The sequence below is a fragment of the Salmo trutta genome, chromosome 19, assembly GCF_901001165.1.
Source record: "Salmo trutta chromosome 19, fSalTru1.1, whole genome shotgun sequence".
Classification (NCBI taxonomy): domain Eukaryota; kingdom Metazoa; phylum Chordata; class Actinopteri; order Salmoniformes; family Salmonidae; genus Salmo; species Salmo trutta.
Window position 1 is genome coordinate 30,208,730 of NC_042975.1, and position 15,000 is coordinate 30,223,729.

The 15,000-nt window shown below is 43.7% G+C and overlaps 1 protein-coding gene across 6 annotated transcripts in view; it reads right to left on the reverse strand.

Moving 5' to 3' along the window:
* Window positions 1-15,000, reverse strand: part of abr (ABR activator of RhoGEF and GTPase) — a 233,895-nt gene that overhangs the window by 105,136 nt on the left and 113,759 nt on the right. For all 6 annotated transcript variants that reach the window (XM_029700420.1, XM_029700422.1, XM_029700424.1 and 3 more), the window contains 5 exons: window positions 14,995-15,000; window positions 10,449-10,556; window positions 10,070-10,130; window positions 3,310-3,362; window positions 358-498 (listed from right to left, as the gene is read on the reverse strand). The exon at window positions 14,995-15,000 is cut by the window's right edge and continues 180 nt beyond it. In XM_029700420.1, coding sequence (XP_029556280.1) covers window positions 358-498; window positions 3,310-3,362; window positions 10,070-10,130; window positions 10,449-10,556; window positions 14,995-15,000 — 369 coding nt within the window. The remainder of the gene's footprint in view (window positions 1-357; window positions 499-3,309; window positions 3,363-10,069; window positions 10,131-10,448; window positions 10,557-14,994) is intronic.

Here is a 15,000-nt window from a genome sequence, read left to right on the forward strand (position 1 = left end):
AGAGAGAGAAGATAGAGAGAGATATAGAGACGATATAGAGAGAGATATAGAGAGAGAGGGGGGCTAGGGAGATGAGAGAGGAGAGATGACGAGAGAGGGGTAGAGGGGAGAAGTAGAGATATTCACTTATCGGAGAATATATAGAGAGAGAATATATATAGAGGCAATGTGTAGAGGAGAGTAATGAAGAGATTGAGGATGAGGGCAGAAGGAGGAGAGACACTGTCGGTTTCTTTCTGACCCCAAAACACAATTCACAAATACATTGACACACTTCCCCAAGGTTACAACATGAATTGCTGAAAAGCATTAGATAGTCTGGTACAATGGTGTGTGTGTGAGAGTATGACACCCCACCTCTCCTTTAGGCGTGGTGATGGCGGTCCTGCGGGGGTCAATCTCTTCATTGATGGAGGACAGGAAGTTCTGGGAGATCCTCAGAGCGTCCTGCAGCAGGGGGAAGTCTGGGTGGTCCTTAGGGGTGTGCTTCAGCAGGTCCTATTATAACACACACAGAGAGAGACCATTAGATATTACACACCCCGGGGATATCGCAACGCAACTCTCAAATAGTCACAGAGACCCCAATTTAAAAACATTCAAATGATTGTCTAAGAAGAGTCAATATGTAGGTGTTTTAAACCTTTAACAGCAGATCTACTCATCCATTTTGATGAACTGGACGTTATGCTGGGTTTTCTTTCCTCTAATTAAAGCATATGGAGTCTCTCCCTGATGGAACAGTGGGCGTAACTAACTCTCTGACTTTTAGTGCTACCTAATGGCTGAGACAGTCTGCCTCTACATTGCTAATATTTTATTATCTCAGTGGAACTAAAATACTTTTTTCAGAGGAGCGTGTGAAAGAAAAGCCAACAGGCTGATTTATGCCTTGTCAGCACACCTCAGTTAATTTACTGTGACAACCTCTGGAAGGTTGAGCTGATGGTACAGTACGTCTTTATACGGTATATAAGACAAAATAATACAGAAACTTTCACCGTCTGTGGCTGTAACACAAATGGTACCATATTCCCTATATACAGTTGAAGTCGGAAGTTAACATAAACTGAGTTTAAATGTATTTGGCTAAGGTGTTTCACAATTCCTGACATTTAATCCTAGTAAAAATTCCCTGTCTTAGGTCAGTTAGGATCACCACTTTATTTGAAGAATGTGAAATGTCAGAATAATAGTAGAGAGAATGATTGATTGATTTATTTCAGCTTTTATTTCTTTCATCACATTCCCAGTGAGTCAGAAGTTTACATACACCGAATTAGTATTTGGCAGCATTGCCTTTAAATTGTTTAACTTGGGTCAAATGTTTTGCGTAGCCTTCCACAAGCTTCCCACAATAAGTTGGGTGAATTGTGGCCCATTCCTCCTGACAGAGCTGGTGTAACTGAGTCAGGTTTGTAGGCCTCCTTGCTCAAACACGCTTTTTCAGTTCTGCCCACACATTTTCTATGGGATTGAGGTCAGAGCTTTGTGATGGCCACTCCAATACCTTGCCTTTGTTGTCCTTAAGCCATTTTGCCACAACTTTGGAAGTATGCTTGGGGTCATTGTCCATTTGGAAGACCCATTTGCGACCAAGCTTTAACTTCCTGACTGATGTCTTGAGATGTTGCTTCAATATATCCACATAATTTTGCTCCCTCATGATGACATCTATTTTGTGAAGTGCACCAGTCCCTCCTGCATCAAAGCACCCCCACAACATGATGCTGCCACCCCGTGCTTCACGGTTGGGATGGTGTTCTTCGGCTTGCATGCCTCCCCCTTTTTCCTCCAAACATAACGATGGTCATTATGGTCAAACAGTTCTATTTTTGTTTCATCAGACCAGAGGACATTTCTCCAAAAAGTACTATCTTTGTCCCCATGTGCAGTTGCAAACCGTAGTCTGGCTTTTTTATGGTGGTTTTGGAGCAGTGGCTTCTTCCTTGCTGAGCAGCCTTTCAGGTTATGTCGATATTGGACTCGATTTACTGTGGATATAGATATTTTTGTACCCGTTTCCTCCAGCATCTTCCCAAGGTCCTTTGCTGTTGTTCTGGGATTGATTTGCACTTTTTGCACCAAAGTACGTTCATCTCTAGGAGACAGAACGCGTCTCCTTCCTGAGCGGTATGACGGCTGCGTGGTCCCATGGTGTTTATACTTGCGTACTGTTGTTTGTACAGATTAACGTGGTACCTTCAGGCGTTTGGAAATTGCTCCCAAGGATGAACCAGACTTGTGGAGGTCTACAATTATTTTTCTTTTGATTTTCCCATGATGTCAAGCAAAGAGGCACTGAGATTGACGGTAGGCCTTGAAATACATCTACAGGTACACCTCCAATTGACTCAAATGATATCAATTAGCCTATCAGAAGCTTCTAAAGCCATGACATCATTTCCTTGAATTTTACAAGCTGTTTAAAGGCACAGTCATCTTAGTGTATGTAAACTTCTGACCCACTGGAATTGTGAGACAGTGAATTATAAGTGAAATAATCTGTCTGCAAACAATTGTTGGAAAAATTACTTGTGTCATGCACAAAGTAGATGTCCTAACCGACTTGCCAAAACTATAGTTTGTTAATAAGAAATTAGTGGAGTGGTTGAAAAACTAGTTTTAATGAATCCAACCTAAGTGTGTGTAAACTTCAGACTTCAGCTGTATATTGCACTATGGGCCCTGGTCAAACCCAATGGGCCCTGGTCAAAAGTGCACTAAATAGAAAACAGGGTGCCATTTGGGATGCAGGCCGTGTGTTTGATTTGCATGATCTGGCCTGACCTTTGTTTGTAGGAAACCAGCTGGTGTTTGTTTAGCCATGGTTCCACTAGCTTTATGTAAAACATATTCATGAAATGCACTGGAAGCTAGACTGGAGGAGACGTCTCGGCATCTCTGCTTGCTTTGTGGGCGGCTTCCGCTTTCCACTTCGTTGTAGCCCATCAAAGGAGAGTATATTGTTTCTAACAGCATGTCATTTCGATAGACCGTGCAGAGGAAAAGTATAGGCTTAGCAAATGGAATGGAACACTTCCTATAAGCAGCAGAAGGCAGGGTTTGACTTTCCAGGTGGATCCAGAACCTGCATTGTTAAGCCCTTCAGGGCTTTCTAGATAAATTCCTCCCAGCTCCATCACTGTGTTTCTCGTGACAGCACTAACTCTTAATCCCTGATGTGTATCCATCTTGTCCTATCTATTCAATCTAGCTCTACGTTGTGGTCCCCTCTAATCCAATCTTGTAATTTGTCTCTGGGCAGATCAGGAATCCCTCATGGCTGTACCACGTGTGTGTACTCACATGAAGAACCAGTGTGCTTCTGGTCACACGGTCAATCGGCTTGTACAGGAGAGCTGTGGGAAAGGACAAGATGAGGGCACTCAGTTTGGTTTGGCACGCACACAGGCACACACCTACACACAATGCAGAAAAACAGTCAAAAAGCCTATTACATGCTTGGCTGGGCACAAGTTTCCTGCGGTAGGGGGCAGACAATTCTATCATTCACAATCTCAGGTGTCTGCTAACCTGCAGAGACGGACACACACAGACACTAATGTCGTTCCCTCTAAGCTCTGTTACTCACTCTCTGCTGAACAAGGTTGTGTTCAGAAACCTTCCCACTCAATCCACATCAGGATGAACTTCCTGACCCGGTCTACATTACTCATTCTCACACCGCTCTTCAAATTATATATCACACACTTGCAGCCCTTTGGCTCAACTTCACACTGATAGACTCTGCTTGGTAACAGGGCTTATGTAATCCCTTGTCGGGTTCTCTCTCTCTCACACACACACACACACACACACAAACACACACACACACACAAACACACACACACACACACACAAACACACACACACACACACACCTACTCATTCCAGGATTTTTCTATTTACTATTTTCTACATTGTAGAATAATAGTGAAGACATCAAAACTATGAAATAACACATATGGATTCATGTAGTAACCAAAAAAGGTGTTAAACAAATCAAAATATATATTTAGCTTCTTCAAAGTAGTTGATGACAGCTTTGCACACTCTTGGCATTCTCTCAACCAGCTTCATGAGGAATGCTTTTCCATGATGGAATGTCATTTCTCTGCTTATTTGAGCTGTTCTTGCCATAATACAGACTTGGTCTTTCACCAAATAGGGCTATCTTCTGTATACCACCCCTACCTTGTCACAACAACTGATTTGCTCAAACGCATTAAGAAGGAAATACAATTCACAAATTAACAAGGCACACCTGTTAATTGAAATGCATTCCAGGTGACTACCTCATGAAGCTGGTTGAGAGAATGCCAAGAGTCTGCAAAGCTGTCATCAAGACAAAGGGTGGCTACTTTGAAGAATCTCATATATAGTGCTGTTGAAAAGTATTTGCTCCCTTCCTGTCTTTTTTGAACATTTGTCACACTTAAATGTTTCAGATCATCAAACAAATTTTAATATTACACAAAGATAACCCAAGTAAACACAAAATGCAGTTTTTAAGTGATAATAAATCAAATTAGGGGAAAAAAGCTATCCGAACCTTCATGGCCCTACGTGACAAAGTAATTGCCCCCCTCTTGTTAAATCATGAATTTACTGTGGTTAATCACATTTTTTGGAAAGCCGAGTTCAATTTCACTAGCCACACCCAGGCCTGATTACTGCCAGACCTGTTGAATCAAGAAATCACTTAAATAGGACCTGTCTGACAAAGTGAAGTAGGACAAAAGATCTCAAAAAGCAAGACATCATGCCGCGATCAAAAGAAATTCAGGAACAGATGAGAAACAACGTAATTGACATCTATCAGTCTGGAAAGGGTTACAAAGCCATTTCTAAAGCTTTGGGACTCCAGTGAACCACAGTGAGAGCCATTATCACAAATGGAGAAAATTTGGAACAGTGGTGAACCTTCCCAGGAGTGGCCGGCCTACCAAAATCACCCCAAGAGCGCAGCGACGACTCATCCAAGAGGTCACAAAAGAACCCACAACAACATCTAAAGAACTGCAGGCCTCACTTGCATCACTCAACCATAAGAAAGAGACTGGGGAAAAATGGCATCCATGGCAGAGTTCCAAGGAAAAAAACACTGCTGATCAAAAACAACATAAAGGCTCGTCTCACTTTTGGCAAAAAACATCTTGATGATCCCCAAGACTTTTGGGAAAATATTCTGTGGACTGACGAGACAAAAGTTGAACTTTTTGGAAGGTGTGCGTCCCGTTACATCTGGCGTAAAAGTAACACAGCATTTCAGAAAAAGAACATCATACCAACAGTCAAATATGGTGGTGGTAGTGTGATGGTCTGGGGCTGCTTTGCTGCTTCAGGACCTGGGCGACTTGCTGTGATTGATGGAACCATGAATTCTGCTCTCTACCAAAACATCCTGAAGGAGAATGTCCAGCCATCAGTTCATGACCTCAAGCTGAAGCGCACTTGGGTTCTGCAGCAGGACAATGATCCAAAACACACCAGCAAGTTCACCTCTGAATGGCTTAAAAAAATAAAAAATTAAGGTTTTGTCAAAGTCCGGACTTGAATCTGATTGACATGCTGTGGCGTGACCTTAAAAAGACGGTTCATGCTCGAAAATCCTCCAATGTGGCTGAATTAAAACAATTCTGCAAAGACGAGTGGGCCAACATTCCTCCACAGCGATGTGAAAGACTCATTGCCAGTTATTGCAGTTGTTGCTGCTGAGGGTGGCACAACCAGTGATTAGGTTTAGGGGGCAACTACCTTTTCACATGGGGCCATGAAGGATCGGATAGCTTTTTCCCTTAATAAATAAAATCACTTAAAAACTGCATTTTAGGTTTACTTGGGTTATCTTTGTGGAATATTTACATTTGTTTGATGATCTGAAACATTTAAGTGTGACAAATGTGCAAAAAAATAAGAAATCAGGAATAGGGCAAATACTTTTCACAGCACTGTATAAAATATATTTTGATTTGTTTAACACTGAACACACTACATGATTCCATGTGTGTTATTTCATAGTTTATGTCTTCACTAATATTCTACAATGTAGAAAATAGTAAAATAAAGAAAAAGCCTTGAATGAGTAGGTGTGTCCAAACTTTTGACTGGTACTGTGTACACACACACACACACACACACACACACACACACACACACACACACACACACACACACACACACACACACACAGTCTTAATAGACAGCCTGTTGAACATGCAGTGAAGCTCCAGCCTCGCAGCACTCTGAGCAGCCTTATTGGTTACATAGCAGTTTGCTTCCATTGCAGATTTACTCTGCTACTACGGAAACTACACAAACTTGTGCACACAATCTCCAAATCACATTTCTATCCTAAACTTCTCTTAAACCTGTCTCTGTGTCTTTCTTCTTCCTCTCCTTCTCTCACATCTCAGGAGCCAATCCTGTTACCAACCAGATCTGTGACACTAAGCTGATATCCCAGGAAGCTTTGCAGCAGAGACAGAAAGAGAGAGTTGTTGTGACAGACTGGGTGAGAACCGAGAGAGAGATGGAGAGATGGAGAAAAAGGTAAACAGGAGAATATGCTAAAAAGACAGAGAAATCCAAGCCCTTGTTGATGTGTTGACTGAACTCCTAAGCTTTGATACTGAGCTGCTTATGATCCCTGAATAACACTTCACTAACTTACTCCCCCCCCCACAAAACTACCAGCTCCTGCTTTGATACTGAGCTGCTTATGATCCCTGAATAACACTTCACTAACTTACTCCCCCCCCCCCACAAAACTACCAGTTCCTGCTTTGATACTGAGCTGCTTATGATCCCTGACTAACATTTCACTAACTTACTCCCCCCCCCACAAAACTACCAGTTCCTGCTTTGATACTGGGCTGCTTATGATCCCTGACTAACATTTCACTAACTTACTCCCCCCCCCACAAAACTACCAGCTCCTGCTTTGTACTGACTCAACAGCCTTCATCTCAGTCTCTTCATCTCCAAGGACTCAGGAACTCACAGAAGCACAGTTCAAAGTTCAGCAGCAGACAGAGGAAAGAGACACGAGGAGTGGAATGAGGGCTGCTGATTAGAGGACTGATGGAAAAGTGAGGGCTGCTGATTAGAGGAGTGATGGAGAAGTGAGGGATGCTGATTAGAGGAATGAGGGCTGCTGATTAGAGGACTGATGGAAAAGTGAGGGCTGCTGATTAGAGGAGTGATGGAGAAGTGAGGGATGCTGATTAGAGGACTGGAATGAGGGATGCTGATTAGAGGACTGATGGAAAAGTGAGGGATGCTGATTAGAGGACTGATGGAGAAGTGAGGGATGCTGATTAGAGGACTGATGGAGAAGTGAGGGCTGCTGATTAGAGGACTGGAATGAGGGCTGCTGATTAGAGGAGCGATGGAGAAGTGAGGGCTGCTGATTAGAGGAGCGATGGAGAAGTGAGGGATGCTGATTAGAGGAGTGATGGAGAAGTGAGGGCTGCTGATTAGAGGAGTGATGGAGAAGTGAGGGCTGCTGATTAGAGGAGTGATGGAGAAGTGAGGGATGCTGATTAGAGGAGTGATGGAGAAGTGAGGGCTGCTGATTAGAGGAGTGATGAGAAGTGAGGGATGCTGATTAGAGGAGTGATGGAGAAGTGAGGGCTGCTGATTAGAGGACTGGAATGAGGGCTGCTGATTAGAGGAGTGATGGAGAAGTGAGGGCTGCTGATTAGAAGAGTGATGGAAAAGTGAGGGATGCTGATTAGAGGAGTGATGGAGAAGTGAGGGCTGCTGATTAGAGGAGTGATGGAGAAGTGAGGGATGCTGATTAGAGGACTGGAATGAGGGATGCTGATTAGAGGAGTGATGGAGAAGTGAGGGATGCTGATTAGAGGAGTGATGGAGAAGTGAGGGCTGCTGATTAGAGGACTGGAATGAGGGCTGCTGATTAGAGGACTGATGGAAAAGTGAGGGCTGCTGATTAGAGGAGTGATGGAGAAGTGAGGGCTGCTGATTGGAGGACTGGAATGAGGGATGCTGATTTGAGGAGTGATGGAGAAGTGAGTGATGCTGATTAGAGGAGTGATGGAGAAGTGAGGGCTGCTGATTAGAGGAGTGATGGAGAAGTGAGGGCTGCTGATTAGAGGAGTGATGGAGAAGTGAGGGCTGCTGATTAGAGGAGCGATGGAGAAGTGAGGGATGCTGATTAGAGGAGTGATGGAGAAGTGAGGGCTGCTGATTAGAGGAGTGATGGAGAAGTGAGGGATGCTGATTAGAGGAGTGATGGAGAAGTGAGGGCTGCTGATTAGAGGACTGGAATGAGGGCTGCTGATTAGAGGAGTGATGGAGAAGTGAGGGCTGCTGATTAGAGGAGCGATGGAGAAGTGAGGGATGCTGATTAGAGGAGTGATGGAGAAGTGAGGGCTGCTGATTAGAGGAGTGATGGAGAAGTGAGGGATGCTGATTAGAGGAGTGATGGAGAAGTGAGGGCTGCTGATTAGAGGACTGGAATGAGGGCTGCTGATTAGAGGAGTGATGGAGAAGTGAGGGATGCTGATTAGAGGAGTGATGGAAAAGTGAGGGCTGCTGATTAGAGGAGTGATGGAGAAGTGAGGGCTGCTGATTAGAGGACTGGAATGAGGGCTGCTGATTAGAGGAGTGATGGAGAAGTGAGGGCTGCTGATTAGAAGAGTGATGGAGAAGTGAGGGCTGCTGATTAGAAGAGTGATGGCGAAGTGAGGGCTGCTGATTAGAGGAGTGATGGAGAGGTGAGGGCTGCTGATTAGAGGAGTGATGGAGAAGTGAGGGATGCTGATTAGAGGAGTGATGGAGAAGTGAGGGATGCTGATTAGAGGAGTGATGGAGAAGTGAGGGCTGCTGATTATAGGTAACCAATAGAGCTTCACCGTGTGGTGCCTGTGATGGAACACCCAAGGTCACTCTGACAACCTGACGGACAGCTCCTCCTCGGTAACCAGGGTGTCAATGTGGGTCAAAGCCAATCAGCAGTCCTGGATATACAACACTGAGACATGGCTTAGCTAGAGAGACCTCGGCCAGCCCAGCTCCCTGACTGGTCTAAACTGATCAATGCCAACCATTGGCCCTCATCCATGTCTTCCCTGTGGCTCAGTTGGTAGAGCATGGTGTTTGCAACGCCAGCATGGTGTGTGCAATGCCATAGTTGTGGGTTCGATTCCCATGGGGGGCCAGTACCAAAAAAGAAATGCATGAAATGTATGCATTCACTACTGTAAGTCGCTCTCGATAAGAGTGTCTGCTAAATTACTCAAATGTAAATGTAATCCAATTTGCAAACTCAGAGAGAGAGAGAAGGGGGGCACAGAGGGGTGTACAACAACTAAAATAGTGTGTGTGTGTGTGTGTGTGCTCTCTCTCTCTCTGCGTCCGTCTCTCTCTCTCTCTGCGTCCGTCTCTCTCTCTCTCTGTGTCCGTCTCTCTCTCTCTCTGTGTCCGTCTCTCTCTCTCTCTGTGTCCGTCTCTCTCTCTGTGTCCTTCAAATATTTTCTGGGTAACAATTAAGTATCTTACTGTAATATATTTCTATTCAAATGGGAAAAAATAGCTTTTAAGCAAAGAAATGATTTATCAAGCAAGAATTTTGCTAAGACTGTCTGGGAGTGGAGGGGGAAAACTAAAGACTAGCTGTTATTGGAGAGAGGTTTGGAAATCTCTTTGTTATTGGTCTATTAACCAATTCAACGCATGGTGATGTCACCATGGAAAGTCAAAACTCCCGCCCTGTGTAGATTGTATGTTCAACCAGCAACTGTTAAGAAATAACACCGATACATTTTTTCCCACACTTTTATAGTGTTAGTTTTAACAGCTGTTGTACAATTATTTGAAACACAGGAAAAACATAATATTGACTGCACTGGGCCTTTAAAAGAGCCATAGCAGCTTCAGTACCTTCAGACACACACATCTAGATCAGAACACATCTAGATCAGAACACATCTAGATCAGAACACATCTAGATCAGAACACATCTATTATATTTATGTTTTTTTCTTACTCTGTAAAATCCACATACATTTTTAAAAAGTTATTAAGGAACGCATCTCTTTACCTTCCATGGTGACATTTGTGGTACAGTCCTTAGAGTCCTTGGGTCCCTTTACTTTCAGGTTCTGGAAGAAAATGTATGATGTGTGATTACTGGTGTATTACAGTTTTAGCAGTATGGGAAGTTAGCAGTATAGGAACAGGGTATAGAAGCAGGACACACGCACACAAACAAACAGAGACACAAACACAAACAGCCTGACAGGCAGAGTTGAGCTGAGAGGAGGAATGGGGCTGCAGCAGCAGACTGCAGGGCTGGACAAACACACACAACAAATATATACACACAACTCCCTATATGAGTACAAATTGCAGCACTGATAACTGATGTAACTTACAGCTCTCGGTGTGTGTGTGTGTGTGTGTGTGAGACCAGCACTTACCTCAGAGATCTGCTGGAACTGGACGTTGGCCTGTCTGCATTTCTCTGCTGTCTCCACCGCTGTCTTGTAGTTGTCAACAAAGGCCTTGTACACCCCCAGCTGGCTGGCCTGGAGCACAGAGGAGAGGACAATATTAACACAGTGGAGAGAGGAAGAGGATGAGGATGAGGAGGATGAAAGATGGCATCTGGATGAAAAATAAGATTAAGTGCTGAATACAACAGGTGTATATGCTTACTTACAAGCCCTTACCAACATTACAGTTCAAGAAATAGAGCGAAGAAAATATTTACTAAATAATATAATAAACACAGAATAACAATAACGAGGCTACATACAGGGGGTCATTACCGAGACAATGTGTGGAGGTACAGGTTAGTCCAGGTCATTTGTACATGTAGGTAGGGGTAAAGTAACTATGCATAGATAATGGAGAGCGCGTAGCAGCAGTGAAAAAACAAATGGGGGGGTGTCAATGTAAATAGTCCGGGTGGCCATTTGATTACTTGTTCAGCAGTCTTATGGCTTGGGGGTAGAAGCTGTTAAGGAGCGTTTTGGACCTAGACTTGGTGCTCCAGTACCGCTTGCCGTGCGGTAGCAGAGAGAACAGTCTATGATTTGGGTGACTGGAGTTGTTGGGGGGGGGGGGTTCACACCAAGCTGGGCTATTAAACAATTCTTTAGTAAAGGTTGAATAGTCTACTGTTCAGCTAATAGACCATCCTGCTACGCTTGTGAAAAACTAATAATAATACCGTTTCCCCTTTCCAAGTTAAAGATTCCAATTAACAAAGTGTTTTAGCCACAATCTGCACCAACCACAATTAATACATTTGGGCACAGTCGATAGCATGCTGGACTTCGGGCTAGAATGTTGAGGGTTTGAAACCTGCTCCCTGCTTGTTTCATGACATTATTATGCCGGTCTCAGAGCAAATAGCCTGGATTGTTACTCCCATCTGGTTCCTCGCTCTCTTCCACGCGTCATTCTCCGCCTGAGTGGCTCGCTTGTGGGCGTGTTGGCAGGATGTACTGGTTTTTATTCTGTATATATGAATTACAAAATCAGCCTTTACCTAAATAATGTTTCTAGTCTATTGCATAGTTACAATGTGTAATCATTGAAGTCCCAGTAGTGTATAAGTGTATAATTGTAATACATACATGCAGATACAGCATCATTCAAAGAATGGAGTTTGATACGCCTGGTATTGGATGACTGAAAAAAAACGAGCTAAATAGCGATTTTCGTAACTTAACTTCAATTGTACATTTTTTGCTTGACTCATTATGACGTTAGAATTACTTACATTTGCTCCTACCATAATGTTTTGTCAGCCATCTTTGCTGAAGAAAGTCACCAGGGACGGGTGGCTTGCGTCAAATTTGTCATTGGAACCACTCGATATGATTGGTCATATAAAAACCTTGTGACCCAAATGCATAATGAGTGCTCTAACTCCCCCTTGTGGTGGTCTGGAGCAATGAAGCAGTGATGCTGGGTACCTCCAAGTCCCGCGGTGTAAGATCACATCTTCTAAAGGAGGAACCACGACAGCTAGCTACATCTACGGGCGTTGATGTTTTCTGTCGGGCGTAATGTGCCTATATCATATACAGTGCCTTCGGAAAGTACTCGGACCCCTTGACAGCCTTATTTTAAAATGTATTAAATAAATCTAAAATCCTCAGCAATCTACACACAATACCCCATAATGACAAAGCGACCAGGGTTTTAGACATTTTTGCAAATGTATTCAAACCTGGCACCATCCCTACGGTGAAGCATGGTGGTGGCAGCATCCTGGTGTGGGGATGTTTTTCAGCAGCAGGGACTGGAAGACTAGTCAGGATCGAGGGAAATATGAACGGAGCAAGGTACAGAGAACCCTTGATGAAAACCTGCTCCAGAGCACTCAGGACCTCAGACTGTCTCTGAATGTCCTTGAGTGGCCCAGCCAGAACCCAGACTTCTCTGGAGAGACCTGAAAAAAGCTGTTCAGCAACTCTCCCCATCCAACCTGACAGAGCAGGAGTGGATCTGCAGAAAAGAATGGCAGAAACCCCCAAATACATCTGTGCCAAGCTTGTAGCGTAATACCCAAGAAGATGAGGCTCTAATCACTGCCAAGGGTGCTTCAACAAAGCACTGAGTAAAGTGTCTGAATACTTACGCAAATGTGATATTTTTTTACTTTGTCATTATGGGGTATTGTGTGTAGACTGATGAGGGGAATTTTTTTTTTTATACATTAGTCATATTGTAAAATGTAACAAAATGTGTGTGTGCACTTCTTCTGCTTAATGTCTGCCACTAACATATGTACCAAATGAGTTACGTAACTGTATGATTAGGTTAAGTATAATGCACATTACAAATGATTTAATCCAATTTAAAATAGAGATTAAAACGTTGCTTCTGACAAAACATTACACAGTCACAAAGGCACAGAACACCCTACTAACTGTTGTATCACCAGGAGCCCTAACTCCTTTACAGACCTTCCTTATGAGGCACAGAACACCCTACTAACTGTTGTATCACCAGGAACCCTAACTCCTTTACAGACCTTCCTTATGAGGCACAGAACACCCTACTAACTGTTGTATCACCAGGAACCCTAACTCCTTTACAGACCTTCCTTATGAGGCACAGAACACCCTACTAACTGTTGTATCACCAGGAACCCTAACTCCTTTACAGACCTTCCTTATGAGGCACAGAACACCCTACTAACTGTTGTATCACCAGGAACCCTAACTCCTTTACAGACCTTCCTTATGAGGCACAGAACACCCTACTAACTGTTGTATCACCAGGAGCCCTAACTCCTTTACAGACCTTCCTTATGAGGCACAGAACACCCTACTAACTGTTGTATCACCAGGAACCCTAACTCCTTTACAGACCTTCCTTATGAGGCACAGAACACCCTACTAACTGTTGTATCACCAGGAACCCTAACTCCTTTACAGACCTTCCTTATGAGGCACAGAACACCTACTAACTGTTGTATCACCAGGAGCCCTAACTCCTTTACAGACCTTCCTTATGAGGGACAAAACACCCTACTAACTGTTGTATCACCAGGAGCCCTAACTCCTTTACAGACCTTCCTTATGAGGGACAAAACACCCTACTAACTGTTGTATCACCAGGAGCCCTAACTCCTTTACAGACCTTCCTTATGAGGCACAGAACACCCTACTAACTGTTGTATCACCAGGAGCCCTAACTCCTTTACAGACCTTCCTTATGAGGCACAGAACACCCTACTAACTGTTGTATCACCAGGAGCCCTAACTCCTTTACAGACCTTCCTTATGAGGGACAGAACACCCTACTAACTGTTGTATCACCAGGAGCCCTAACTCCTTTACAGACCTTCCTTATGAGGGACAGAACACCCTACTAACTGTTGTATCACCAGGAGCCCTAACTCCTTTACAGACCTTCCTTATGAGGGACAGAACACCCTACTAACTGTTGTATCACCAGGAGCCCTAACTCCATTTCAAACCTTCCTTATGAGGCACAGAACACTGCTAACCCAATCAGATGAAACGGCCCCACCCTATCCACACTGTGGGGATTAATGAGCAGAGTAATGCAGGAAAGAGACTGGGCCTAATGTGAGATATTACATACCATTAACACTCACTGATACTACACTGTCTGCTTACACACACAGAGAGAGAAGCAGAGGGGGAGAAAGAAAAGACAGGAGAGACATAGGGAGAGGAAGAGGGAGAGAAAGAGTGGAGGGAGGGAGGGACACTATTTAAAAAAAACTTAATTGAGTCAAGTCAAAACTCTACAGTACATGAACATTCAAACCTGTGAAATCATGCACCAACACGCTCATGTGTACCAGCATGTGTACAGCAGTTTGAAAGGGTTTAAAAGGACAGCTCCAGATCCCCTTCATCATCAACAGAGAACAGCCCCTGAGAGAGAGAAGCGAAGAGGAGAGACAAAGAGAAAAAAGGAGAGAAGAGAGAAGAGGAGGAGAAGAGAGAAAAGAGGAGAGTAGGAGCAGACTAGGGACTAATGGCAAGGCAGAACCTGGTCTAATTGAATGTTTATCCTAGAGGGGTGTAGACTGTAGATTGAACAGAAGCAGAGTTTGATGATACCACCATATCTACTTGTGCTTCATTTTACTGCAACAAGGTGAATAGTCACTGAAAACAGGGATTTTATTGGAACTAGACTAGGTTGTCCTCCAACTTCCTGTTCTTCATCCTACTTGGGACTCACGGGGTGCAGGTTTGTATTACAACCCAGTACTACTAAGGCTGCAATTAGACAGGCAGCCCAATTCTGATCTTTTTTTCACTAATTGGTCCTTTGACCAATCAGATCTGAAAAAAAGCTAATGTGAAAAGATCTGATGTGATTGGTGAAAAGACCAATGAGCGGGAAAAAGATGACAGAATTGGGCTGCCTGTCTGCACGCAGTCTGACACACCTAATTCACTAAATCAAGGGCTTGATAATGAGTTGATGGATTGATAGGTTGATTTGATTGATTGCCAGTCTTACCAGTTT